Below are 27893 nucleotides of genomic sequence, written 5' to 3'. Positions count from 1 at the left end.
GGCTGCCACTCGGGCTGCACAGGTGCAGCCGGCCGGGCGTCCCACGGTGGAAGGGGCTGGGTCCAGCAGCGACCTCTCTTCTCCTGGCACCATGCTCGGGCCCTGGCTGCTGCTGCTCCTCTCCTGTGGGGATGCCCTGCTCGGCGCCGGTGAGTGGGGCCCTGTGGGTGGCACACTGGGAAAGTCTCCCACGCCCTCCGGCCTCGCCAGCTTGGCCAGAGGTGGGCTGGCCACGTGGACACTGAGAGACGAGGGCAGGAGGGGAACCAGCCCGGGAGGCCCCTGCTCGTTCGTGGCCATGGCACCCTTGCCAAGGCCCAGCCAGCAGGAGTCCGATGGTGCAGGGGCCGCGTGGGGCAAGTGCCCAGGAGGAAGGAGGCTGTGTTGGGGCAGGAGGCCGGCTTCATGCACTCCCTCCATGGCATCAGGGGTGGCAGACACAGGCGACCTGGGGCAACGGCGCTCGGAGCCTGGCACCATCCCTCTCCCCACTGGGTCCTGGGGGCAGCCAGAGAGCACTGAAGTGCGAAGACTCACAGAGAGACCTGGCCCAACCAGGTCCCGTCCGGGCCTCACATTCCCCGCCTGTCAAATGCCTCCCTTCGGTGTGACCGCTGTAAGGGTCAAAGAAGTGGGAGGCTGGACAGGCCGCCCCACCAGGGCCCACCCATCCGCCACTGGGGCAGGGGTGCCCTTCCTCCTCCCCGGGGCCCTTCGGCCAACCACCCCAGGCATCTCTGATGCATGGCGGGGAAGCAGCTTTCACCCCTGAGGCCAACCCTCGGAAGGGGCCAGCCCGGGTGCCCCCTGCTGGCCAGGGTGCCCCCTGGTGCAGGCGCCAAGCCTTCGGCCCCTTCCTCAGAGCCCTGACCTCTGAGTCCAGAGGGACTCGTTGCTGCTCCCTCGCTGATCCTTGCCTCTCTGGCCCCTCCTGGAGGCCCCACAAGCCTCAGCCGGGCCCGGCGCCTGGGGCAGGCTGCCAACCCCGAGTCCCGCACTCTCTTGTGGGCCCTTTCACCCGTCCTCACGTGGAGCCCCTGCCCTGCTCACCGGGCACCCACTCACCGGGCAGCTCTGAGCACTCAGGACCCCTGCTGGCCAAGGCTGCCTCCCTGAGCCTGAGCACCCCCAGACCTGGACCCAGAACCGGTCCAGGTGGGAGGTGCCTGGGAGCCAGCCTAGGGGTGCAGGCCTGCAGGTGTGCTGAGGAGCTTGGCTTTGGGGAGCCGTGGGTCCAGGCTGAGTCCGCGGCGGAGGTGGAGAGATGGGGCCTCCACGTTTCTGCAAACGCTCTCTGAGCGCCACTTGCTCTGCTGCAAAGAGGGGGTGCCAGGCGGGCCCTGCCCTCCCAGACACGGGGCTCCCAAAGAGCGGATGGGACGTCAAGACCCCGGGGCAGGGGCTCCAGGACGGAGGCCCTTGAGCCAGGCCGGGGTGGACCCAGAACGGGCAAGGCGGGCAGAGCTGCCAAGCATGCAGAGGGAACGGTGTGTTCTCTGGCCACCACAGGGCCGTCAGGGGCATGGCCAGCCCAACCGAAGGCCCCGCGGGTCAAGGGCCAGCGCCTGTTCTGAGGGTGGTGGGAAGCCAGCCGGCCCTGGGGAGCAGCGGTAGTGCCGCGGGCCAGTTTTCGGACAGCTGAGGCCACCGGGCAGGGGCTGGGGGGGCACCTGGCAGAGCAGCGGACAGGGGACATGTGACTGGGGAGCTGGCGTCTAGATACAAGGAGGAGCAGTGGTGAGGCCGCCCCAAGGGACCGGCGGGGCCGGTGGCGAGCCGGGGGAGGGCCCGGGTGCGCCCCTGCATGACCGGTGCCCCAAGGAAGGAGGACCAGGTGGCGCCACCCCCCCAGCCTGGGACCCCAGGGCCATCAGGCAGGCGGACCTACTCCCTGATGTCACCCAGGAACCCACAGAACCTGGGGCCAATGGGGCGCAGTGGGGAGCGGGTGGACGCGGGCCCTCGGGGGCTGCATATGCGGTGATGGGCCTCAGGGCCAGGCCACGGGCCGCAGTAGGACTATAGCGGCTGAGGGGGAGGGGGGAGGCGAGGCTGGCCAGGGCTTCCTGCCCCTGCCGTGTCACCGTGGCAAGTGTCGCCAGGCATTTCTCTGGCCAGGGCCACCAGAGTCCCAGGAGACTGACCGGGAGGAAGGAAGCAGAACCAGCCCCTTCCAGGGCCCAGGACAGGGAGAAACATAAGCCTGCTGAGTGGCCTCAGGCCTCACCCTGCCTCTCTGAGCGGCCTGCAGAGTGGGCGGGACTCGAGGGCAACGGCCCTGCCAGGTTCTCCCCCACTGGCACACCACCCGGCCCCTCTGGGCTCAGGGCTCCCACCTCCCACAAGTACCACTGTGAGGCCGTGAGGCTGCAGGAGGCCACGGAAGCCCTCGGAGCCGGCAGCCTGGAGCCCTTCACACGCCTGTTCGCGCCACACCTGGGATTTTTGTCAAACCCGGAGGGCCAGGCACGACTGCGGAGGCGGAGGGACTGGATGCCAGGGAGCCTGGCCCGGGCCGGTGTCCAGCCCTCTCCACTCCCCGGGACCTGCTGGGCCCCAGCTCACCCGCGGTCCGCTCGTGGCCCTTCTGTGCCTGGACTTGGCCTTCCTGAGCGGGGCCTGGGGGCGGGGCTCATGCCCGCTGTGTCCCCAGCCTGCAGGTGATAGCTCAGATGGGTCCCTCCAAGGGGACCCCGTGGGGAACAGTGGGGAAGGTGAGCCCCGCTCCCCGCTCAAGAGCCACCAGCCACCCTGACCACGGCTCCCGTCCACACAGGTCTGGATGACAGCCCCTCGGCGCCCCCAGGCCTCCAGAGGCTGACAGACTCCCCGCAGACAGGTGAGGACCACGGCCACGGCCCTGCTGCCGGGTCTGGGGTTCCCCAAGGGGACCCGGCGGCCGCAGCACCACAGCCACCCCTGGCCCGGGGCGAGACAAGCCCGTCCTGCTGCGGGCGGCGGGGTTGGGGGGGTCCTGCTGGAGGAGCTGAGCTGCAGCTTTGCATCCCACAGACCCCACCTCAAAGCTGGAGGAGGGGGGCCTTTCCCCACCACCCCAGGAGGCCTGGAGGTTGAGGCCTCTGGTTGCCTGGTGTGGGCTCCCCGCCGCCCGGGGGGGACGCTGGGCTCCAAGACCCTGCCCACGCTCCCCGCAGCTCCAGACAGGGGCTGGTGCTCCACGTGGGGGGCCGGCCACTTTTCCACTTTCGACGGCCACGTGTATGACTTCTCGGGGACCTGCAACTACATCTTCGCGGCCACCTGCGAGGACGCCTCATCCACCTTCAGTGTCCAGCTCCGGCGAGGGCCCAGCGGGAACATCTCCCGGGTCATCGTGGAGCTGGGGGCCTCTGTGGTCACCGTCCAGCAGGGGGTCATCTCTGTCAAGGACGAGGGGTAGGTTGCGGAGCCGGGCCGGGCAGCTGGGTCCCTGAGGGGGTGGCCGCTGACGGTGTGGCCCCGCAGGGTCGTCAGCCTGCCCTACACGAGCCACGGGCTACAGATGACGCCCTTCGGCCAGAGCGTGCGTCTGGTGGCCAAGCGGCTGGAGCTGGAGCTGGTGGTCGTGTGGGGCCCAGGCGCCTACCTCATGGTGAGGACATTGGCTGGGTGGGGGCTGCTCCTGGCGCTGTGCGGCGGGGCCGGGGTGGGCAGGGGCCTGCCCGGGAGCCTGGGCTTTTGGCGGCTCAGTTTCCCACTTGAAAGCAGGGAAGACCCAGCAGGAAGAGAGGACCCGGGGGCGGTGGCGGGGGCCGGGGGGACGCGGGGGCGGCGGGGCGCGCGGCCTGCCCGGGAGGGTGCTCTGGGCAGCTGGCAGGCCGCGCCCCTCCCGCCGCACGGTGCTCCCTGACCCCCAGGTCCTAGTGGAGAAGAAAAACGTGGGCAGGATGTGTGGGCTGTGTGGCAACTTCAACGGCCAGCGGACGGACGAGTTTCTGAGCGAGGATGGTAGGTGGCGGGGGGCGCAGACCCCTCCCCGGCCCGGCGCCTGTGGCGCTGACCCCATCCCTTCCCGCACCCCAGGCAAACTCCTGGACCCCCACAAGTACGCCGCCCTCCAGAAGCTGGACGACCCCAATGAGATCTGCTCCTACGAGGCCATCCCCAGCCCCCGGGGCCTGCAGGCAGGGCACGTACGTGAGGTGGCCGGGCTCCCGGGGCAGCGGGGGCCCTTCAGCCCGGTGGGGTCCAGGCCACAAGCCAACACCCCCCACCCCCAGCCTTCCGAGTCACGGGCGTGGTGCGGGCCCTGGCCTTGGCCCCCAGGCTGAGTGATGACGCGAGCGGCCCTGTGCCCAGGCCCAGACCTGCTCCCGGCTGCTGACCCTGGTGGCCCCCATGTGCAACGTGTCCAAGGAGCCGTTCCTGCTGAGCTGCCAGGCAGACATGGCCGCGTGCGCCCAGCCAGGCTGGTACAACTGCAGCTGCGCCACGTTGTCCGAGTACTCCCGCCAGTGCAGCATGGCCGGCCAGCCCGTCAGGCCCTGGCGGGGCCCCGGCCTCTGCTGTGAGTCCTGGGAGCGTGGGGGGGAGGGCAAGGCCACAGACTCGACACCCCAAGTGCCCCCTCGACCACGAGGCAGAGGAGACCTGGGGGGCAGGGGGCCCGGCCCGAGTCCTGGGCCAGGGCGGCGGTGGGTGGGGGGCCCCGTGCCACCGGCGCCTCTCACGGGGTGGCTGCGGGCCCACAGCTGTGGGCGAGTGCCCAGCCAACCAGGTGTACCGTGAGTGCGGGGAGCCCTGCGTGCGGACCTGCTCCAACCCACAGCCCAGCTGCTCTGGCTTCTGCACCTTCGGCTGCTTCTGCCCGGAAGGTGAGGCAGGCCCTCTGGGACCTTGAAACGCCCGCCCTGGCCTCCAGGACGCCCTGTAGGGCACGGGCAGGGTGAGGGCAGGCAGGGTGAGGGCGGAGGGAGTGGCTCTGAGCGCCAGGCAGGCGGGGCTGCAAGGCAGGGGGGCTGAGGGCGCGGCCCTCCTGGGCGGCCCTGCAGGAGGCCGGGAGGGCGTCTCCTGGCGGCAGCCCCAGGAAGCCCCTCTCCTGCAGGGACGGTTCTGGATGACAGCTCCAAAAACCACAGCTGCGTGCCTGTGCCCCAGTGCCCCTGCACACGGGGCGGGGAGGTCTACGCCCCCGGGGAGGCCACCACAGCCGCCTGCCAGACCTGGTGAGCGGGGCAGCTGGGAGGGTGTGGGAGTGGGCCGGGACCTGGGCACCCGCCCCCTGCCTCTCCAGGCCCTCTGGTCATACCTCCCCCGCTGCAGCCGCTGCTCCGGGGGCCGCTGGGAGTGCGTGGAGCAGCCCTGCCCCCACCGCTGCGCCCTGGAGGGCGGCTCCTTCGTCACCACGTTCGATGCCAGGCCCTACCGCTTCCACGGCACCTGTACCTACACCCTCCTCCAGGTAGGGTGCCGCCTCCACCTGGGGGCCTGCCTTGGGCGGGGGGTCCGTCTCCAGGAGCACCTGGGCCGCTGTGCTGAGCCACCGCTCCCCCCAGAGCCCCCAGCTCCCCGACGGGGGCGCGCTCCTGGCCGTGTACGACAAGTCTGGGTACTCGCACTCGGAGACCTCCCTGGCCGCTGTCATCTACATGTCCAGCCAGGTGAGGAGCCCCGTCCCGCGGTCCCCTGGGGGTGCTCCCCGCCCCGCCCGCCCCCATGACCGGCCACCCTCCTTCCAGGACAAAATCGTGATTTCTCGGGACGAGGTCATCACCAACAACGGGGACACCAAGAGGCTGCCCTACCACACCCGTACGTCGCCCCGGCCCCGGCGGGCGCCCCGGCCCCCCTGAGCCTGGCCCCAGGGCAGGCCTCGCTGAGCCCTCTGTCCCGCAGGCAACATCACGGTGTTCAGGCAGACGTCCACCCTCATCCAGATGGTCAGCACCTTTGGGCTGGAGCTGGAGGTCCAGCTCAGTTCGGTGTTCCAGGTGTATGTCACTGTCGGGCCCCAGTTCAGAGGCCAGACCAGAGGTGAGCCCCTTCCCCGCCAGCTGCCCCTCCACCCAGCTGCGCCCTCCAGAGGAGAAGGGGCTGAGCAGAGCAGAGCCCTGACCCGCAGGGCCAGCGCTCGGGGCCCCAGGCCAGCTCCAGGCCGGGGGCAGCCGACCGTGGTTAGGGCAGGGGAGGGGCTCTGGGGGGTGTGGGCAGGACAGGTCCCACCCTGAGGCCCGCCCACCCAGGGCTCTGCGGCACCTTCAACGGGGACACGACAGACGACTTCACGACCAGCATGGGCATCGCCGAGGGCACCGCCTCCCTCTTTGTGGACTCTTGGCGGGCGGGGAACTGCCCGGCGGCGCTCGAGCGTGAGACCGACCCCTGCTCCATGAGCCACCTCAACAGTGAGTGCCGCCCAGGGGGGGCTGCAGGTAGGAGGGAGGCCCCAGAGGGGACCTGACCACTCCTGCCCCCCAGAGGTGTGCGCGGAGACCCACTGCGCGGTGCTGGTGAAGACGGGCACGGTGTTTGAGCAGTGCCACGCCACCGTGGACCCCAAGCCCTTCTACAAGGTAGGCAGTCCTGCGGGTGGGAGCAGTGCGGGGGCAGGGGGGGGGCGGGCACCCACGGCCACCGTCTGCCCGCAGAGGTGCGTGTACCAGGCCTGCAACTACGAGGAGACCTTCCCGCACATCTGCGCCGCCCTGGGCAGCTATGCCCTCGCCTGTGCCTCGCGGGGTGTCCTGCTCCAGGGTTGGAGGAGCAGCGTGGACAACTGCAGTGCGTGCGGGGCTGGTCGGGGGGCGGGCGGGGGAGGGGGCTGTCCCCCCGCGGGCCTGACTCTGGGTCCCCACAGCCATCTCCTGCACGGGCAACCAGACTTTCAGCTACAACAGCCAGGCCTGTGACCGCACGTGCCTGTCACTGTCCGACCGCAAGGTCGAGTGCCACCCTAGCGCCGTGCCGGTGGACGGCTGCAACTGCCCCGAGGGCACCTACCTGAACCACAAGGCCGAGTGCGTGCGCAAGGCCCAGTGCCCCTGCCTCCTGGACGACAACAAGTTCCTCCTTGCCGGCCAGTCCACCGCGGTCAACGGCGTCATCTGGTGAGTTGAGCGAGGGTCCTCAGGGCAGCCGCCCGGCCAGCAGCCTGGCCCAGGCAGCACTCACGCGGCCTCTCTCCTGCAGCCACTGCATCAACGGGCGACTGAGCTGCCCGGCACGGCCCCTGATGCTCTTGGGTAGGTACCACGGCGGGGCTGGCAGGGCTGGCGGGGCTGCACCGCGGTCGCCTCGGCTCTGCTGAGCCCGTCCCACCCGGGCCCTCGTCTCTGCAGCGACCTGCTCGGCCCCCAAGACCTTCCAGTCCTGCAGCCAGAACTCCGAGGACAAGTTTGGGGCGGCCTGCGCCCCCACCTGTCAGATGCTGGCCACCGGCACCCCCTGCGTAAGGCTGGTGGAGCGAGGGCGAGCACGCCCCCTGGAGGGCGGTCCCTGCGGCCCAAGGATGCTAGGGACAGCGGGGGCGGGACGTCCCACACAGCGGACACCCCAGAGCTTCTCCCCGGGCCCACGGGAGGATTTCCGCAGACCCCTCAGGAAAGGCGGGCCCTCCTCTGTCCCCGCCATCCCGGGATGAGCGTGACTATGGGCATGGCCACCTGGACTCTCGTCTGGGGGCTCCCTGAGGACCGTGCGCCAGAGGGGCTCTGCGGGGCCGAGAGGCTGGAGCAGCTTTGCTACAGAGGCCCAGGGCAGGGCGGGCACAGGGAGGGGCCTGGGGGGGAAGGGCCCAGGGGCAGGAGCAGGCGGGGCCACCTCCAGGGCCGACCCTCCTCCTGCAGGTGCCAACCAAGTGCGAGCCTGGCTGTGCCTGTCCCAGAGGGCTGTATGAGAACGCCAGCGGGCAGTGCGTGCCCCCCGAGGAGTGCCCGTGCGAGTATGGGGGCGTGTCCTACCCCCGGGGCGCCGAGCTCCACGCCGACTGTAAGAGCTGGTGAGTCACAGCCCCCCCCCAGACCCAGTGGCCCGCTGGCCTCCAGTCCTCGGGGGCCCCCCCAGGTCAGGGGTCATGACCACTCCTCCCACAGCGTCTGCTCGAGGGGGACGTGGACCTGCCAGCAGAGCACCCGCTGCCCTTCCACCTGCACGCTCTACGGGGAGGGTCACGTGGTCACCTTCGACGGGCAGCGCTTCGTGTTTGACGGCAGCTGCGAGTACATCCTCGTCACCGTGAGTGCCAGCCCGGGCCAGGCGGGGGCCGGGGCTGCGGGGGCGGCTCCTCCTCAGCGCCCCCTCCCCACAGGACGGCTGCGGCGCCAGCGACGCTCAGCCCACCTTCAAGATCCTGACGGAGAACGTCGTGTGTGGGAACTCGGGCGTCACCTGCTCCCGGGCCATCAAGATCCTCTCGGGGGTGAGCGCAGGAGGGCGGGTCCCGCCTCCCCTGGGGCCGTGGAGCCTGGCTTCTCAGGGCCACCCTCGTCCACACGGTGGGCAGCAGCGTCCCCCTGGAGCTGGACAACCGCGTGGAGGGGAGGGGTCTCGCACAAGCCTGACCTTCAGCCCTCGGCACGGTTTCAAGGATGTCCTGGAACCTTCCGCAAACAGCGGGCCCCGGAAGGCAGGCCCCCAGCCCAGAGCTTGGCCCCGCTTTGGAGCGCTCAGGCCGGCAGGCAGACCCGGTGGCGTTTCGTGGCCGCCCAGGATGGGGGCGGGCAGCCCATGACGGTCGCACCCCACAGGACCTGTCCATCGTGCTGGCGGATGGGAACTACACGGTCAGCGGGGAGGACCCCGGCGTGCGCTTCCGGGTCAAGGCCGGCTCCCTGCACCTGGAGCTGGACGCCACCATCGGCAGCGCCTACAACCTGAGCCTCATCTGGAACAAGCACATGACCGTCTTCATCAAGGTCGCAGGTGCCTCCCAGGTACCGCCGCCCGCGCCCCGCAGCCCCGGGAGCGGGGGCGGGGGGGCCGCCCACCTGCCCGCCTGACGCCAGCCCCCCCGCAGGACACCCTCTGCGGCTTGTGTGGCAACTACAACGGGAACATGAAGGACGACTTCCAGACGCGCAGCAGATACGTGGCGTCGAGCGAGCTGGAGTTCGTGAACTCGTGGAAGGAGAGCCCGCTGTGCGGCGACACCACCTTCACGCTGGACCCCTGCAGCCTCAACACCTTCCGCCAGTCCTGGGCCGAGCGCAAATGCAGCATCATCAACAGCCAGACCTTCGCTGCCTGCCACAGCCAGGTGCGCCCACGCCCGCGCCCCTGCGCCCGTGCCCCACCGCTGCCCAGGAGTGCCGAGGGGCGGCCGGGACGCTGCGGGCTGGACGCTGCAGCCGGACACTGAGGATCGGGACACTGAGGGCCATTTCCCGTAGGTGTACCACCTGCCCTACTACGAAGCTTGTGTGCGCGACACGTGCGGGTGTGACACCGGCGGAGACTGCGAGTGCCTGTGCGACGCCGTGGCCGCCTACGCCAAAGCCTGCGTGGACAAGGGCGTGTGCATAGACTGGAGGTCCCCGGACTTCTGCCGTGAGTGCCCCACTCTCGCCCACAGGCTTCCCCGGGGCCAAGGCAGGGCTGCCCAGCAGGGTGGGGTGGGTAGCGGGCCGTGCCCCCCCAGGAGGCCCTGCGGAGCGACCACAGCCCCCTGACTGGGCCCCTCCCCCGCAGCCATCTACTGCGACTTCTACAACACCCACGCGCAGGTGGGCGGCGGCGAGTACCAGTACACCCAGGAGGGCAACTGCACATGGCACTACCAGCCATGCCTCTGCCCCTCGTGGCCGCAGAGCCTCCCGGGCACCAACATAGAAGGTACCTCACAGAGGAGGGGACACGAGGTGGGGCCGGCAGGAGCTGGCGGGAGGAATGCGGGTCCAGGAGAGGGGACCCAGAGGGGGCAGCCACAGCTGGCTCAGGGGAGAGGCGGGGACAGACGGTGGCGATGGAAGCAAGCCCCGGGGGCGGGGGGCGCGGGCCCCGGGCACTGAGGTCGGGCCCTTCTCTGCACCCTGGCTCCCAGGCTGCTACAACTGCTCCCGGGACGAGTACTTCGACCCCGACAAAGGAACATGTGTGCCATGCGGTAAGCCTTGCCCAGCCTGCTGCCCCCAGCCCCCTGCTCCCAAGCCTACACCCCTGGGGTGTGCAGACTCCCAGACACAAGGGGACAGCCCGGCCCTCGCCTCCCGGCCCTCCCCACACACCCACATCCACCTCCAGCCACAGGGCAGACCTGGGCCCTGCGGGACTGCCGGGTGGGTGGGGCCAGCCCTTCAGGAACAGGCGGCCTGGGGGGTGCAGGACAGCACCTGCAGCGACCCTCGCCTGGACACTGGGGAGAAGGAAGGGGAGAGGAGGGGGAGCAGGGCTCCAGGCCCTCCCAGCTAGCCCCAGCCCCCCTGCCTCTGGCCTGGGGTCACGCCTGGAGGCGCCGAGGGCCAGGCAGGTGGGGCCCAGGCAGGCTCCTGACCAGCTCTCCTCCGCAGCACCGCCACCCACCACGCCGCAGCCCACGACAGGTGAGTGCACTCATGCTGGGTGCCGAGGGAAAGCGGGCTCTACTGCCGGCCCTCCCCTGGCATAGCGGGCAGCCCCCGACAGCTGGGCAGCAGCCGGGCCCCAGTGATGGCCTGGGCTGGGCCATCTCTGCCCGGTGGGGGCACGGAGCTGACCAGGAAGTCGGCCGAGAGGGGACAGTGGGCCCGGCTGGAGCCCAGCTGGGGGCCCACGCTGCCCTCTGAGGCCCCCAGCCGCGGCGTCCTGCCCGCAGGCAAGAGAGGGGTGTCCTCCCAGGGGGTGCTAGGTCAGCCCCCGGCCCCGCAGTGACGCACATCTGCCCCTGCAGGGTCGCCCACCACCGCAACGCAACCTGCCTCGGCCAGCACGGTGGGGCTCAGCTCCCCCAGCCCCACAGCCACGCCTGAGGCCCCAACCCCGACGCCCAGCCTTTCCGCCACGCCAACAGCCCCCTCCTCCACACAGCCAGGAACAGCCCCGACCACCGGGACAGGACCAACAATCTCCACTGGAGGTAAAACTGGGCTGTGCGGGCCCTGCTGGGGGAGGGGCCCCCGCAGGAGCCTGGATGGGGCTGGAGACGTGCCGGGCACTGTTCCCCGCAGAGTCATCAGCAACCACCTCTGCTGTCACCACACGGGCCACACCGACACGGACTCCCACGGCTACACCGAGATCAACAGCCACGGGACCCACGGTGACCCGGGCCACAACGCAGCCCACAGCACCCCCAGTCAGTGTGGCCACGCAGTCCACAGCTCGGTCCACGGCACGCACCACGGTGCCCGTCTCAGGGACCGCCACAGGGCCCATCACGAGTAAGCACCACCACCCATTCCCACAGAGGGGCTGTGGCCACGCTGTCGGGGCTGTGACCAGGTGGGGTGAGATCGGGGCTGCCATCTCGCTGATCACGCTCTGCTCCCGACATCTCCATGCGCCCCTGCGCCGCAGCCACTCCTGCCCAGGGGACCCACAGGCCCCAGGGGACACACTTGATCCTAAAGGCCTCAACCAACTACAGGCTCCGACTCTGGGGCTGGGGCCGAACCTCCGGTTCCCCTGAGAGCAGGTGAGAAAAAAAGCCCCTCCGGAGCCAGCGACAGATATGCCCCAAATGGACGGCCCAGGCAGACGAACAGTGGCCACCTTGGGTGTACGGGTGAGGGGACAGAGGCCAAGGAGGCCTGCAGGGGAGGATCTAGAGAACCCACATCAGGCGGTAGCAAGGACCCCACAGAAGGACGGGGTGTGGGACAGCAGAAAGCACGCATGTGAATTGCACCAGGGGGTGGCATGAGGCAGGACTGAGGAGAGCCGAGAAAGTAAGGGGTGGGGACAACCAGATCGCAGCCCCGGAGAAGGAGGATAAGAGGGGGACTGACACTGCGGTCTCAACAGACTCGGCAACTCCGCACTGGACCGAAGAAACCCCTGTCACTGGGAAGACAGAGCACACGGAAACGCCACGACCACTGGAGACCACGACAGGCGAACACACACGGCACAGCACACTGCCAACAACCACCAGCGGAACGGGCAAGGAAACCAGCGGGGCCACGACATACTCAGCATTCACGGAGGGGCCACACACCAACACCCAAACAGCCACACACCCGCCATCCACCACACCCGCCACCCCACTCTCCCTGCCTCCACCACCTCCCGCGCACTGCTCCCCCCGAACCCCCCACGACCACCCCCCCCCCCCCCACCCCAACCCCCCCCCCCCCCCCCCCCCTCACGCCCCTCCCCACAGTCAGCGCCCCAACACATCCACCCTCCCTCCTCCACCGAGAGCCACTGCACCGCAACGCCATCCACTCCTGTGCCCGTCACCGCACGGTGCCCACCCCACGGCCCCCACTGACAACCACCCTCACCCTGACCACCAACACCCAGAGCCCGCCAGCACAACCCCAATCCCCACGGCCACCGTGCCACCCTCCCCTTCACCTGACCACACCGGCCCACGGCCACACCACGCACCACCAGCTCCCCCAGCCCCACCGCAAGCACTCCCACCCCTCACGCACACGGCCACGGCCACCGTCACGGGCACACACCCCCTTCCACCACGCCCTCCCCCCACTCTTCCTGCCTCCACCTCCTCCCGCGTCACTGCTCCACCCACCGGAACCCCGCCACGACCACCACCACCCACCCAACCCCATCACACTCCCAGACCCCTCCCGTTACCCAGTCCACACCCGCCACCGCCTCCGTCACGCCAACCTCCCGCACAGTCAGCGCCCCAACACAGTCCCACCCTCCCTCCTCCACCGAGAAGCCCACTGGCACCGCAACGCCATCCACTCCTGTGCCCGTCACCGGCACGGTGCCCACCCCCACGGCCCCGCCACTGACAACCACCCTCACCCTGACCACCAACACCCAGAGCCCGGCCAGCACAACCCCAATCCCACGGCCACCGTGCCACCTCCCCTTCACCTGACCACACCGGCCCCACGGCCACACCACGCACCACCAGCTCCCCCCAGCCCACCACCGCAAGCACTCCCACACCCTCACGCACACGGCCACGGCCACCGTCACGGGCACACACACCCCTTCCACCACACCCTCCACCCCCACTCTTCCTGCCTCCACCACCTCCCGCGTCACTGCTCCACCCACCGGAACCCCCGCCACGACCACCACCACCCACCCAACCCCATCACACTCCCAGACCCCTCCCGTTACCCAGTCCACACCCGCCACCGCCTCCGTCACGCCAACCTCCCGCACAGTCAGCGCCCCAACACAGTCCCACCCTCCCTCCTCCACCGAGAAGCCCACTGGCACCGCAACGCCATCCACTCCTGTGCCCGTCACCGGCACGGTGCCCACCCCCACGGCCCCGCCACTGACAACCACCCTCACCCTGACCACCAACACCCAGAGCCCGGCCAGCACAACCCCAATCCCCACGGCCACCGTGCCACCCTCCCCTTCACCTGACCACACCGGCCCCACGGCCACACCACGCACCACCAGCTCCCCCAGCCCACCACCGCAAGCACTCCCACACCCCTCACGCACACGGCCACGGCCACCGTCACGGGCACACACACCCCTTCCACCACGCCCTCCACCCCCACTCTTCCTGCCTCCACCACCTCCCGCGTCACTGCTCCACCCACCGGAACCCCCGCCACGACCACCACCACCCACCCAACCCCATCACACTCCCAGACCCCTCCCGTTACCCAGTCCACACCCGCCACCGCCTCCGTCACGCCAACCTCCCGCACAGTCAGCGCCCCAACACAGTCCCACCCTCCCTCCTCCACCGAGAAGCCCACTGGCACCGCAACGCCATCCACTCCTGTGCCCGTCACCGGCACGGTGCCCACCCCCACGGCCCCGCCACTGACAACCACCCTCACCCTGACCACCAACACCCAGAGCCCGGCCAGCACAACCCCAATCCCCACGGCCACCGTGCCACCCTCCCCTTCACCTGACCACACCGGCCCACGGCCACACCACGCACCACCAGCTCCCCCCAGCCCACCACCGCAAGCACTCCCACACCCCTCACGCACACGGCCACGGCCACCGTCACGGGCACACACACCCCTTCCACCACGCCCTCCACCCCCACTCTTCCTGCCTCCACCACCTCCCGCGTCACTGCTCCACCCACCGGAACCCCCGCCACGACCACCACCACCCACCCAACCCCATCACACTCCCAGACCCCTCCCGTTACCCAGTCCACACCCGCCACCGCCTCCGTCACGCCAACCTCCCGCACAGTCAGCGCCCCAACACAGTCCCACCCTCCCTCCTCCACCGAGAAGCCCACTGGCACCGCAACGCCATCCACTCCTGTGCCCGTCACCGGCACGGTGCCCACCCCACGGCCCCGCCACTGACAACCACCCTCACCCTGACCACCAACACCCAGAGCCCGGCCAGCACAACCCCAATCCCCACGGCCACCGTGCCACCCTCCCCTTCACCTGACCACACCGGCCCCACGGCCACACCACGCACCACCAGCTCCCCCCAGCCCACCACCGCAAGCACTCCCACACCCCTCACGCACACGGCCACGGCCACCGTCACGGGCACACACACCCCTTCCACCACGCCCTCCACCCCCACTCTTCCTGCCTCCACCACCTCCCGCGTCACTGCTCCACCCACCGGAACCCCCGCCACGACCACCACCACCCACCCAACCCCATCACACTCCCAGACCCCTCCCGTTACCCAGTCCACACCCGCCACCGCCTCCGTCACGCCAACCTCCCGCACAGTCAGCGCCCCAACACAGTCCCACCCTCCCTCCTCCACCGAGAAGCCCACTGGCACCGCAACGCCATCCACTCCTGTGCCCGTCACCGGCACGGTGCCCACCCCCACGGCCCCGCCACTGACAACCACCCTCACCCTGACCACCAACACCCAGAGCCCGGCCAGCACAACCCCAATCCCCACGGCCACCGTGCCACCCTCCCCTTCACCTGACCACACCGGCCCCACGGCCACACCACGCACCACCAGCTCCCCCCAGCCCACCACCGCAAGCACTCCCACACCCCTCACGCACACGGCCACGGCCACCTCACGGGCACACACACCCCTTCCACCACGCCCTCCACCCCCACTCTTCCTGCCTCCACCACCTCCCGCGTCACTGCTCCACCCACCGGAACCCCCGCCACGACCACCACCACCCACCCAACCCCATCACACTCCCAGACCCCTCCCGTTACCCAGTCCACACCCGCCACCGCCTCCGTCACGCCAACCTCCCGCACAGTCAGCGCCCCAACACAGTCCCACCCTCCCTCCTCCACCGAGAAGCCCACTGGCACCGCAACGCCATCCACTCCTGTGCCCGTCACCGGCACGGTGCCCACCCCCACGGCCCCGCCACTGACAACCACCCTCACCCTGACCACCAACACCCAGAGCCCGGCCAGCACAACCCCAATCCCCACGGCCACCGTGCCACCCTCCCCTTCACCTGACCACACCGGCCCCACGGCCACACCACGCACCACCAGCTCCCCCCAGCCCACCACCGCAAGCACTCCCACACCCCTCACGCACACGGCCACGGCCACCGTCACGGGCACACACACCCCTTCCACCACGCCCTCCACCCCCACTCTTCCTGCCTCCACCACCTCCCGCGTCACTGCTCCACCCACCGGAACCCCCGCCACGACCACCACCACCCACCCAACCCCATCACACTCCCAGACCCCTCCCGTTACCCAGTCCACACCCGCCACCGCCTCCGTCACGCCAACCTCCCGCACAGTCAGCGCCCCAACACAGTCCCACCCTCCCTCCTCCACCGAGAAGCCCACTGGCACCGCAACGCCATCCACTCCTGTGCCCGTCACCGGCACGGTGCCCACCCCCACGGCCCCGCCACTGACAACCACCCTCACCCTGACCACCAACACCCAGAGCCCGGCCAGCACAACCCCAATCCCCACGGCCACCGTGCCACCCTCCCCTTCACCTGACCACACCGGCCCCACGGCCACACCACGCACCACCAGCTCCCCCCAGCCCACCACCGCAAGCACTCCCACACCCCTCACGCACACGGCCACGGCCACCGTCACGGGCACACACACCCCTTCCACCACGCCCTCCACCCCCACTCTTCCTGCCTCCACCACCTCCCGCGTCACTGCTCCACCCACCGGAACCCCCGCCACGACCACCACCACCCACCCAACCCCATCACACTCCCAGACCCCTCCCGTTACCCAGTCCACACCCGCCACCGCCTCCGTCACGCCAACCTCCCGCACAGTCAGCGCCCCAACACAGTCCCACCCTCCCTCCTCCACCGAGAAGCCCACTGGCACCGCAACGCCATCCACTCCTGTGCCCGTCACCGGCACGGTGCCCACCCCCACGGCCCCGCCACTGACAACCACCCTCACCCTGACCACCAACACCCAGAGCCCGGCCAGCACAACCCCAATCCCCACGGCCACCGTGCCACCCTCCCCTTCACCTGACCACACCGGCCCCACGGCCACACCACGCACCACCAGCTCCCCCCAGCCCACCACCGCAAGCACTCCCACACCCCTCACGCACACGGCCACGGCCACCGTCACGGGCACACACACCCCTTCCACCACGCCCTCCACCCCCACTCTTCCTGCCTCCACCACCTCCCGCGTCACTGCTCCACCCACCGGAACCCCCGCCACGACCACCACCACCCACCCAACCCCATCACACTCCCAGACCCCTCCCGTTACCCAGTCCACACCCGCCACCGCCTCCGTCACGCCAACCTCCCGCACAGTCAGCGCCCCAACACAGTCCCACCCTCCCTCCTCCACCGAGAAGCCCACTGGCACCGCAACGCCATCCACTCCTGTGCCCGTCACCGGCACGGTGCCCACCCCCACGGCCCCGCCACTGACAACCACCCTCACCCTGACCACCAACACCCAGAGCCCGGCCAGCACAACCCCAATCCCCACGGCCACCGTGCCACCCTCCCCTTCACCTGACCACACCGGCCCCACGGCCACACCACGCACCACCAGCTCCCCCCAGCCCACCACCGCAAGCACTCCCACACCCCTCACGCACACGGCCACGGCCACCGTCACGGGCACACACACCCCTTCCACCACGCCCTCCACCCCCACTCTTCCTGCCTCCACCACCTCCCGCGTCACTGCTCCACCCACCGGAACCCCCGCCACGACCACCACCACCCACCCAACCCCATCACACTCCCAGACCCCTCCCGTTACCCAGTCCACACCCGCCACCGCCTCCGTCACGCCAACCTCCCGCACAGTCAGCGCCCCAACACAGTCCCACCCTCCCTCCTCCACCGAGAAGCCCACTGGCACCGCAACGCCATCCACTCCTGTGCCCGTCACCGGCACGGTGCCCACCCCACGGCCCCGCCACTGACAACCACCCTCACCCTGACCACCAACACCCAGAGCCCGGCCAGCACAACCCCAATCCCCACGGCCACCGTGCCACCCTCCCCTTCACCTGACCACACCGGCCCCACGGCCACACCACGCACCACCAGCTCCCCCAGCCCACCACCGCAAGCACTCCCACACCCCTCACGCACACGGCCACGGCCACCGTCACGGGCACACACACCCCTTCCACCACGCCCTCCACCCCCACTCTTCCTGCCTCCACCACCTCCCGCGTCACTGCTCCACCCACCGGAACCCCCGCCACGACCACCACCACCCACCCAACCCCATCACACTCCCAGACCCCTCCCGTTACCCAGTCCACACCCGCCACCGCCTCCGTCACGCCAACCTCCCGCACAGTCAGCGCCCCAACACAGTCCCACCCTCCCTCCTCCACCGAGAAGCCCACTGGCACCGCAACGCCATCCACTCCTGTGCCCGTCACCGGCACGGTGCCCACCCCCACGGCCCCGCCACTGACAACCACCCTCACCCTGACCACCAACACCCAGAGCCCGGCCAGCACAACCCCAATCCCCACGGCCACCGTGCCACCCTCCCCTTCACCTGACCACACCGGCCCCACGGCCACACCACGCACCACCAGCTCCCCCCAGCCCACCACCGCAAGCACTCCCACACCCCTCACGCACACGGCCACGGCCACCGTCACGGGCACACACACCCCTTCCACCACGCCCTCCACCCCCACTCTTCCTGCCTCCACCACCTCCCGCGTCACTGCTCCACCCACCGGAACCCCCGCCACGACCACCACCACCCACCCAACCCCATCACACTCCCAGACCCCTCCCGTTACCCAGTCCACACCCGCCACCGCCTCCGTCACGCCAACCTCCCGCACAGTCAGCGCCCCAACACAGTCCCACCCTCCCTCCTCCACCGAGAAGCCCACTGGCACCGCAACGCCATCCACTCCTGTGCCCGTCACCGGCACGGTGCCCACCCCCACGGCCCCGCCACTGACAACCACCCTCACCCTGACCACCAACACCCAGAGCCCGGCCAGCACAACCCCAATCCCCACGGCCACCGTGCCACCCTCCCCTTCACCTGACCACACCGGCCCCACGGCCACACCACGCACCACCAGCTCCCCCCAGCCCACCACCGCAAGCACTCCCACACCCCTCACGCACACGGCCACGGCCACCGTCACGGGCACACACACCCCTTCCACCACGCCCTCCACCCCCACTCTTCCTGCCTCCACCACCTCCCGCGTCACTGCTCCACCCACCGGAACCCCCGCCACGACCACCACCACCCACCCAACCCCATCACACTCCCAGACCCCTCCCGTTACCCAGTCCACACCCGCCACCGCCTCCGTCACGCCAACCTCCCGCACAGTCAGCGCCCCAACACAGTCCCACCCTCCCTCCTCCACCGAGAAGCCCACTGGCACCGCAACGCCATCCACTCCTGTGCCCGTCACCGGCACGGTGCCCACCCCCACGGCCCCGCCACTGACAACCACCCTCACCCTGACCACCAACACCCAGAGCCCGGCCAGCACAACCCCAATCCCCACGGCCACCGTGCCACCCTCCCCTTCACCTGACCACACCGGCCCCACGGCCACACCACGCACCACCAGCTCCCCCCAGCCCACCACCGCAAGCACTCCCACACCCCTCACGCACACGGCCACGGCCACCGTCACGGGCACACACACCCCTTCCACCACGCCCTCCACCCCCACTCTTCCTGCCTCCACCACCTCCCGCGTCACTGCTCCACCCACCGGAACCCCCGCCACGACCACCACCACCCACCCAACCCCATCACACTCCCAGACCCCTCCCGTTACCCAGTCCACACCCGCCACCGCCTCCGTCACGCCAACCTCCCGCACAGTCAGCGCCCCAACACAGTCCCACCCTCCCTCCTCCACCGAGAAGCCCACTGGCACCGCAACGCCATCCACTCCTGTGCCCGTCACCGGCACGGTGCCCACCCCCACGGCCCCGCCACTGACAACCACCCTCACCCTGACCACCAACACCCAGAGCCCGGCCAGCACAACCCCAATCCCCACGGCCACCGTGCCACCCTCCCCTTCACCTGACCACACCGGCCCCACGGCCACACCACGCACCACCAGCTCCCCCAGCCCACCACCGCAAGCACTCCCACACCCCTCACGCACACGGCCACGGCCACCGTCACGGGCACACACACCCCTTCCACCACGCCCTCCACCCCACTCTTCCTGCCTCCACCTCCTCCGCGTCACTGCTCCACCCACCGGAACCCCCGCCACGACCACCACCACCCACCCAACCCCATCACACTCCCAGACCCCTCCCGTTACCCAGTCCACACCCGCCACCGCCTCCGTCACGCCAACCTCCCGCACAGTCAGCGCCCCAACACAGTCCCACCCTCCCTCCTCCACCGAGAAGCCCACTGGCACCGCAACGCCATCCACTCCTGTGCCCGTCACCGGCACGGTGCCCACCCCCACGGCCCCGCCACTGACAACCACCCTCACCCTGACCACCAACACCCAGAGCCCGGCCAGCACAACCCCAATCCCCACGGCCACCGTGCCACCCTCCCCTTCACCTGACCACACCGGCCCCACGGCCACACCACGCACCACCAGCTCCCCCCAGCCCACCACCGCAAGCACTCCCACACCCCTCACGCACACGGCCACGGCCACCGTCACGGGCACACACACCCCTTCCACCACGCCCTCCACCCCCACTCTTCCTGCCTCCACCACCTCCCGCGTCACTGCTCCACCCACCGGAACCCCCGCCACGACCACCACCACCCACCCAACCCCATCACACTCCCAGACCCCTCCCGTTACCCAGTCCACACCCGCCACCGCCTCCGTCACGCCAACCTCCCGCACAGTCAGCGCCCCAACACAGTCCCACCCTCCCTCCTCCACCGAGAAGCCCACTGGCACCGCAACGCCATCCACTCCTGTGCCCGTCACCGGCACGGTGCCCACCCCCACGGCCCCGCCACTGACAACCACCCTCACCCTGACCACCAACACCCAGAGCCCGGCCAGCACAACCCCAATCCCCACGGCCACCGTGCCACCCTCCCCTTCACCTGACCACACCGGCCCCACGGCCACACCACGCACCACCAGCTCCCCCCAGCCCACCACCGCAAGCACTCCCACACCCCTCACGCACACGGCCACGGCCACCGTCACGGGCACACACACCCCTTCCACCACGCCCTCCACCCCCACTCTTCCTGCCTCCACCTCCTCCCGCGTCACTGCTCCACCCACCGGAACCCCCGCCACGACCACCACCACCCACCCAACCCCATCACACTCCCAGACCCCTCCCGTTACCCAGTCCACACCCGCCACCGCCTCCGTCACGCCAACCTCCCGCACAGTCAGCGCCCCAACACAGTCCCACCCTCCCTCCTCCACCGAGAAGCCCACTGGCACCGCAACGCCATCCACTCCTGTGCCCGTCACCGGCACGGTGCCCACCCCCACGGCCCCGCCACTGACAACCACCCTCACCCTGACCACCAACACCCAGAGCCCGGCCAGCACAACCCCAATCCCCACGGCCACCGTGCCACCCTCCCCTTCACCTGACCACACCGGCCCCACGGCCACACCACGCACCACCAGCTCCCCCAGCCCACCACCGCAAGCACTCCCACACCCCTCACGCACACGGCCACGGCCACCGTCACGGGCACACACACCCCTTCCACCACGCCCTCCACCCCCACTCTTCCTGCCTCCACCACCTCCCGCGTCACTGCTCCACCCACCGGAACCCCCGCCACGACCACCACCACCCACCCAACCCCATCACACTCCCAGACCCCTCCCGTTACCCAGTCCACACCCGCCACCGCCTCCGTCACGCCAACCTCCCGCACAGTCAGCGCCCCAACACAGTCCCACCCTCCCTCCTCCACCGAGAAGCCCACTGGCACCGCAACGCCATCCACTCCTGTGCCCGTCACCGGCACGGTGCCCACCCCCACGGCCCCGCCACTGACAACCACCCTCACCCTGACCACCAACACCCAGAGCCCGGCCAGCACAACCCCAATCCCCACGGCCACCGTGCCACCCTCCCCTTCACCTGACCACACCGGCCCCACGGCCACACCACGCACCACCAGCTCCCCCCAGCCCACCACCGCAAGCACTCCCACACCCCTCACGCACACGGCCACGGCCACCGTCACGGGCACACACACCCCTTCCACCACGCCCTCCACCCCCACTCTTCCTGCCTCCACCACCTCCCGCGTCACTGCTCCACCCACCGGAACCCCCGCCACGACCACCACCACCCACCCAACCCCATCACACTCCCAGACCCCTCCCGTTACCCAGTCCACACCCGCCACCGCCTCCGTCACGCCAACCTCCCGCACAGTCAGCGCCCCAACACAGTCCCACCCTCCCTCCTCCACCGAGAAGCCCACTGGCACCGCAACGCCATCCACTCCTGTGCCCGTCACCGGCACGGTGCCCACCCCCACGGCCCCGCCACTGACAACCACCCTCACCCTGACCACCAACACCCAGAGCCCGGCCAGCACAACCCCAATCCCCACGGCCACCGTGCCACCCTCCCCTTCACCTGACCACACCGGCCCCACGGCCACACCACGCACCACCAGCTCCCCCCAGCCCACCACCGCAAGCACTCCCACACCCCTCACGCACACGGCCACGGCCACCGTCACGGGCACACACACCCCTTCCACCACGCCCTCCACCCCCACTCTTCCTGCCTCCACCTCCTCCCGCGTCACTGCTCCACCCACCGGAACCCCCGCCACGACCACCACCACCCACCCAACCCCATCACACTCCCAGACCCCTCCCGTTACCCAGTCCACACCCGCCACCGCCTCCGTCACGCCAACCTCCCGCACAGTCAGCGCCCCAACACAGTCCCACCCTCCCTCCTCCACCGAGAAGCCCACTGGCACCGCAACGCCATCCACTCCTGTGCCCGTCACCGGCACGGTGCCCACCCCCACGGCCCCGCCACTGACAACCACCCTCACCCTGACCACCAACACCCAGAGCCCGGCCAGCACAACCCCAATCCCCACGGCCACCGTGCCACCCTCCCCTTCACCTGACCACACCGGCCCCACGGCCACACCACGCACCACCAGCTCCCCCCAGCCCACCACCGCAAGCACTCCCACACCCCTCACGCACACGGCCACGGCCACCGTCACGGGCACACACACCCCTTCCACCACGCCCTCCACCCCCACTCTTCCTGCCTCCACCACCTCCCGCGTCACTGCTCCACCCACCGGAACCCCCGCCACGACCACCACCACCCACCCAACCCCATCACACTCCCAGACCCCTCCCGTTACCCAGTCCACACCCGCCACCGCCTCCGTCACGCCAACCTCCCGCACAGTCAGCGCCCCAACACAGTCCCACCCTCCCTCCTCCACCGAGAAGCCCACTGGCACCGCAACGCCATCCACTCCTGTGCCCGTCACCGGCACGGTGCCCACCCCCACGGCCCCGCCACTGACAACCACCCTCACCCTGACCACCAACACCCAGAGCCCGGCCAGCACAACCCCAATCCCCACGGCCACCGTGCCACCCTCCCCTTCACCTGACCACACCGGCCCCACGGCCACACCACGCACCACCAGCTCCCCCCAGCCCACCACCGCAAGCACTCCCACACCCCTCACGCACACGGCCACGGCCACCGTCACGGGCACACACACCCCTTCCACCACGCCCTCCACCCCCACTCTTCCTGCCTCCACCACCTCCCGCGTCACTGCTCCACCCACCGGAACCCCCGCCACGACCACCACCACCCACCCAACCCCATCACACTCCCAGACCCCTCCCGTTACCCAGTCCACACCCGCCACCGCCTCCGTCACGCCAACCTCCCGCACAGTCAGCGCCCCAACACAGTCCCACCCTCCCTCCTCCACCGAGAAGCCCACTGGCACCGCAACGCCATCCACTCCTGTGCCCGTCACCGGCACGGTGCCCACCCCCACGGCCCCGCCACTGACAACCACCCTCACCCTGACCACCAACACCCAGAGCCCGGCCAGCACAACCCCAATCCCCACGGCCACCGTGCCACCCTCCCCTTCACCTGACCACACCGGCCCCACGGCCACACCACGCACCACCAGCTCCCCCCAGCCCACCACCGCAAGCACTCCCACACCCCTCACGCACACGGCCACGGCCACCGTCACGGGCACACACACCCCTTCCACCACGCCCTCCACCCCCACTCTTCCTGCCTCCACCACCTCCCGCGTCACTGCTCCACCCACCGGAACCCCCGCCACGACCACCACCACCCACCCAACCCCATCACACTCCCAGACCCCTCCCGTTACCCAGTCCACACCCGCCACCGCCTCCGTCACGCCAACCTCCCGCACAGTCAGCGCCCCAACACAGTCCCACCCTCCCTCCTCCACCGAGAAGCCCACTGGCACCGCAACGCCATCCACTCCTGTGCCCGTCACCGGCACGGTGCCCACCCCCACGGCCCCGCCACTGACAACCACCCTCACCCTGACCACCAACACCCAGAGCCCGGCCAGCACAACCCCAATCCCCACGGCCACCGTGCCACCCTCCCCTTCACCTGACCACACCGCCCACGCCACACCACGCACCACCAGCTCCCCCCAGCCCACCACCGCAAGCACTCCCACACCCCTCACGCACACGGCCACGGCCACCGTCACGGGCACACACACCCCTTCCACCACGCCCTCCACCCCCACTCTTCCTGCCTCCACCTCCTCCCGCGTCACTGCTCCACCCACCGGAACCCCCGCCACGACCACCACCCACCCAACCCCATCACACTCCCAGACCCCTCCTGTTACCCAGTCCACACCCGCCACCGCCTCCGTCACGCCAACCTCCCGCACAGTCAGCGCCCCAACACAGTCCCACCCTCCCTCCTCCACCGAGAAGCCCACTGGCACCGCAACGCCATCCACTCCTGTGCCCGTCACCGGCACGGTGCCCACCCCCACGGCCCCGCCACTGACAACCACCCTCACCCTGACCACCAACACCCACAGCACTTTCAGCACCACGTCCATCTCCACCTCCCTCGTGAGCCTGTCTGCGTCATCTCCCCAAAGCTCTACCCTCAGCCCTCTGTTCTCCTCTCCAACCTCCCGCTTTCCCAGCCAAAGCCCTTTCACCACTTCTGTCCCTGGGTCCCGGCCTCCACAACCCTCTTCCTCCTCTTCCCCCTCCTCCACACTCCCTCCATTGCACACCACTTCCCCTTCTTCTTCTCTCTTGTCCTCCCACACCCCTCCTTCGTTCGCATCCTCGTCCTCATCTTCCTCTGCTCTTTCCACTTCCGCTCTGCACAGCCCTTCCCTGTCCACCCCCCTGAGCACATCACACACAGTCTCTCCGTCCACCACCCCCTCTGCCCCAGCCGCCTCCACGCCCACCTCCTCCTCCCCGTCGCCTCCGTCCCACCCCACGCTCCCCACCTCCACTCTGCCCATCACGAGTCCTCTGTCCATCTCTTCCACCCTGTCCCCTGTCCCCGCTTCCAGCACCGTACCCCTGTCCACACCCAGGACCACAGCCAGCAGCCCCGCTTCCCCCACTGCGTCCTCGCGGTCCACCACCTCTCAGTCCACCTCCCTCACCACCCGCGCCCCCGACCTCAGCCTCCTGTCCTCCACCTTGCGGGTGACAACCATCCCGATTTCTCCGGCCACCAACTTCACCACCAGACGGCCCAGCACCACCAGGTGGCTGACCACTGCTTTTCTGAGCAGCTCCGTCACTGTGCAGCCAAGCTCCCCAGTCTCCCACACGGGCCACTCCATATCTTCGCTCAGCACCTCTCTCCCCAGCTCCCCAGGTAAGTGACCTATCCGTAGGCCCCGCCCCGCCATGCCCCCAGTACACACCCCTCCTCAGCCTTCTCTCTGCCTTCTGGACCACACCCTGGGTCACTCCCACGTGTCCCCGCCTTTTCTTGTCCCCTCATACTTCCCGATGACCGTGCGGGTGCCATCTCTCCCCCAGCTGTGCTCCACCCTCTGTCGGGTGCCTCAGGCCACTGAGAGGCTGAGCAGGCCACCACGGCAGACGTGTCTCCTCCCCTCCCCCACAGCCGTCCCTTCTCCTCCCTGGGGAGGGCAGGGCAGCACAGGCACTGCGCTGACTTGGGGGCGCACACAGGTGGGTGGGCGTCCCGGCCTCCCCTCTGACCAGTTAGTTGCCTTGTGCCCAGGCGTGCCACTGGACGTGAGTGGCTGGGGCCCGGTCTGAGTTTGGGGGCCCCAGCTGTGCCCAGCAGTGCCTGGGAAGGACAGGGCTCCCCCGGCAGGCCACCTCCGAGTCCCGCCCCACCTCTCTGCAGCCCGTCCTCTGCCGCGTGCTGCCCCCCCGGCCCTGCGGCCTCTCCCAGCCCTTCTTGACCAGGTCCCAGCTCCTTTCTCTCCTCTGCTCCAGGAACATTCCCTGCTGACTCCAGTCTGGCAGAAATCGGTGCCTGGTCTTCCCCCGGAGGCCCCCTTTCCCACCGCAGGGCCTGTGTCAGTCCTGCACCCCCTCCATCGCGGCCCCTCCTCAGCCCCTGCTGCCGCCCTGGCCTCCCTCCACGAAGGCCCCCCGGCAGCCTTCCATGGCTGCTCTCTCCAGAGCTCGGGGAACCCTGAGTGTCCCTCATTCCAACCCTCCCATGATGCAGAAAGGAGGCACGGGTCTCACCCCCGCTGGCCACTGGGGCTGAGCTGGGACTGGCAGTCGGGCTCCCGGGTCCCAGGGCTGGCACCTGCCCGGGTCTCGGTCTGCAGGCAGCCTGCCTGCCCCGGGCCTGCCAGAGCCCACATGTCCTCCGGGCACACCCCTCCTCTGCTTTCAGGTGCTCCCCCCATGAAACCCATCCCCCAGACCAGGGTCCCCTCACACCCCCAGCCTTCTGTCCACTGCAGGACGGCGTTGGAAATGTGGTCCTTCTCTTGTGGGACAAGGACTGTGTGCAGGCTGCCCATGAGGACGGGGTGGGAGGCTAGCAGGGGAGAACAGCTGGAGGCCACAGGACCCAGAGCGAGGCAGCCAGAGCCCTGTCCCCCAAGCCTCTCCTTCTCACCCCCAGTGGAAAAGCAGGGCAGGCCAGGCTCGAGGCTAAGGGGGCAGCTGGGAAGGCAGGAGACACGGTCCCATCTCTGCTTTTTCCCTCGCGTGCCACACTGGCAGTTCCTAATAGCAACACTGCTCAGCCAGCCACCAGGGCACCAAGATGACACGTCCCTACAGTCTATCCATTGGCACAGATGCAGGACAGAGCTCACAGCAAGTCCCCTAACTCCCACCAAGTACAGACCCCTGCAGGGAGCCCTTGTGATGCCATCTGTCCCTTCTGGGGACACTGTCATCCGGCCCCGTCCCTCCCACAGGTACTGGGCCCAGCAGCAGACCAGAAACACCTGTGCCCACAGGTTGGTGTTGGGTTGTGAGGGGAGGTGGCAAGAGATGCTGGGGGCTGAGTGTAGCTCAACCAGGACTAGTGCCGGGGATCTGCCACGTCCTCTGAGAAAACCCGTGACATTGGGGGACTCCCAGTACAGCCAATTTCCAGGAAGAAAGCACACAAGCACACAAAACCTCACGTCAGGCTTTGTTCCCACATTAAGCCGGGGCATCTGAGCTCAGGGGGCTTGGACCGAAAGAGACAGCCTGGCCCGGGGCCCAGGGCAGATACCACTGTGGGCAGGAGGGGCTGGCAGGTACCCAGACCAGCTAAGCGCTCAGGCAGCTGACAGGCCACCCTCAGCAGAGCCACCACTACCCACCATGCCCCACAAAGAGGGATTGAAAAACCTGAGGCTCTGAGCCAGGTATGTCCGCCCTCGAGGGGACCAGGCACAGGGCCCCGAAAGGCCACACCTGCTCTCCAGCCTTGCCCTGGGCGACCGTCTGACCTCTTCCTCTCGGCTCGCAGGGACTTGCAGCGTGAAGGAGTTCGAGGAGGAGGTCACCTACCAGGGGTGCACAGCCAACGTGACAATGACCCGCTGCGAGGGCGTCTGTGCCTCCTCAGCCAGGTGAGCGGTCAGCTCAGGGGGTCTCTGTCGGGTCCCAGGCCTGGAGCCGCCTTGTCCCCCAGAGGCCCCGGGAGGAGCAGGAAAGACCCGCCTGGGCACCCGCACAGGACAAGGGGTGGCCCGTCATCGGAGAGCGGGGAGGGCGGGACCCCGGACCCTGGCGGCCCCCTGATCCTCGCTCCCTGCCGCCGCCTTCGCAGCTTCAACACGGACACCCTGCAAGTGGACACCCGCTGTGGCTGCTGCTACCCCGTCAGCTCCTATGAGCAGCAGCTCGTGCTGCCCTGCGCCGACCCTGGGGCACAGGGCCAGCCGTTGACGCTCACGCTGCAGGTGTTCCTCCGCTGCGAGTGCAGCCCCCAGCACTGCTCGGGCTAG

At 69.6% G+C, this 27893-nt stretch overlaps 1 protein-coding gene across 1 annotated transcript; it reads left to right on the top strand.

The window, feature by feature from the left end:
* Positions 1 to 27893, top strand: MUC6 (mucin 6, oligomeric mucus/gel-forming). The gene is given in 48 exon segments (XM_021082474.1): positions 1 to 149; positions 2777 to 2839; positions 3156 to 3396; positions 3466 to 3592; positions 3858 to 3948; positions 4024 to 4133; positions 4300 to 4507; positions 4692 to 4814; positions 5045 to 5165; positions 5263 to 5401; positions 5496 to 5600; positions 5679 to 5751; positions 5836 to 5973; positions 6183 to 6344; positions 6418 to 6512; positions 6588 to 6720; positions 6797 to 7046; positions 7129 to 7181; positions 7278 to 7387; positions 7785 to 7936; positions 8031 to 8172; positions 8246 to 8356; positions 8685 to 8870; positions 8954 to 9193; positions 9327 to 9483; positions 9625 to 9768; positions 9977 to 10039; positions 10443 to 10475; positions 10802 to 10987; positions 11079 to 11291; positions 11875 to 12147; positions 12233 to 12906; positions 13181 to 13411; positions 13480 to 13950; positions 13952 to 15077; positions 15248 to 15513; positions 15712 to 16062; positions 16219 to 16569; positions 16726 to 17083; positions 17233 to 17462; positions 17531 to 20113; positions 20270 to 20620; positions 20777 to 21007; positions 21076 to 24165; positions 24319 to 24549; positions 25093 to 25324; positions 27413 to 27515; positions 27716 to 27893. Coding segments are annotated over 48 exon segments (15357 nt in total). The 5' UTR covers positions 1 to 91.

This window comes from Sus scrofa, chromosome 2 (genome assembly GCF_000003025.6).
Source record: "Sus scrofa isolate TJ Tabasco breed Duroc chromosome 2, Sscrofa11.1, whole genome shotgun sequence".
Taxonomy (NCBI): Eukaryota; Metazoa; Chordata; class Mammalia; order Artiodactyla; family Suidae; genus Sus; species Sus scrofa.
The sequence above is the reverse complement of the archived record's forward strand: the minus strand, read 5'-3'. Positions and strand labels throughout refer to the sequence as shown.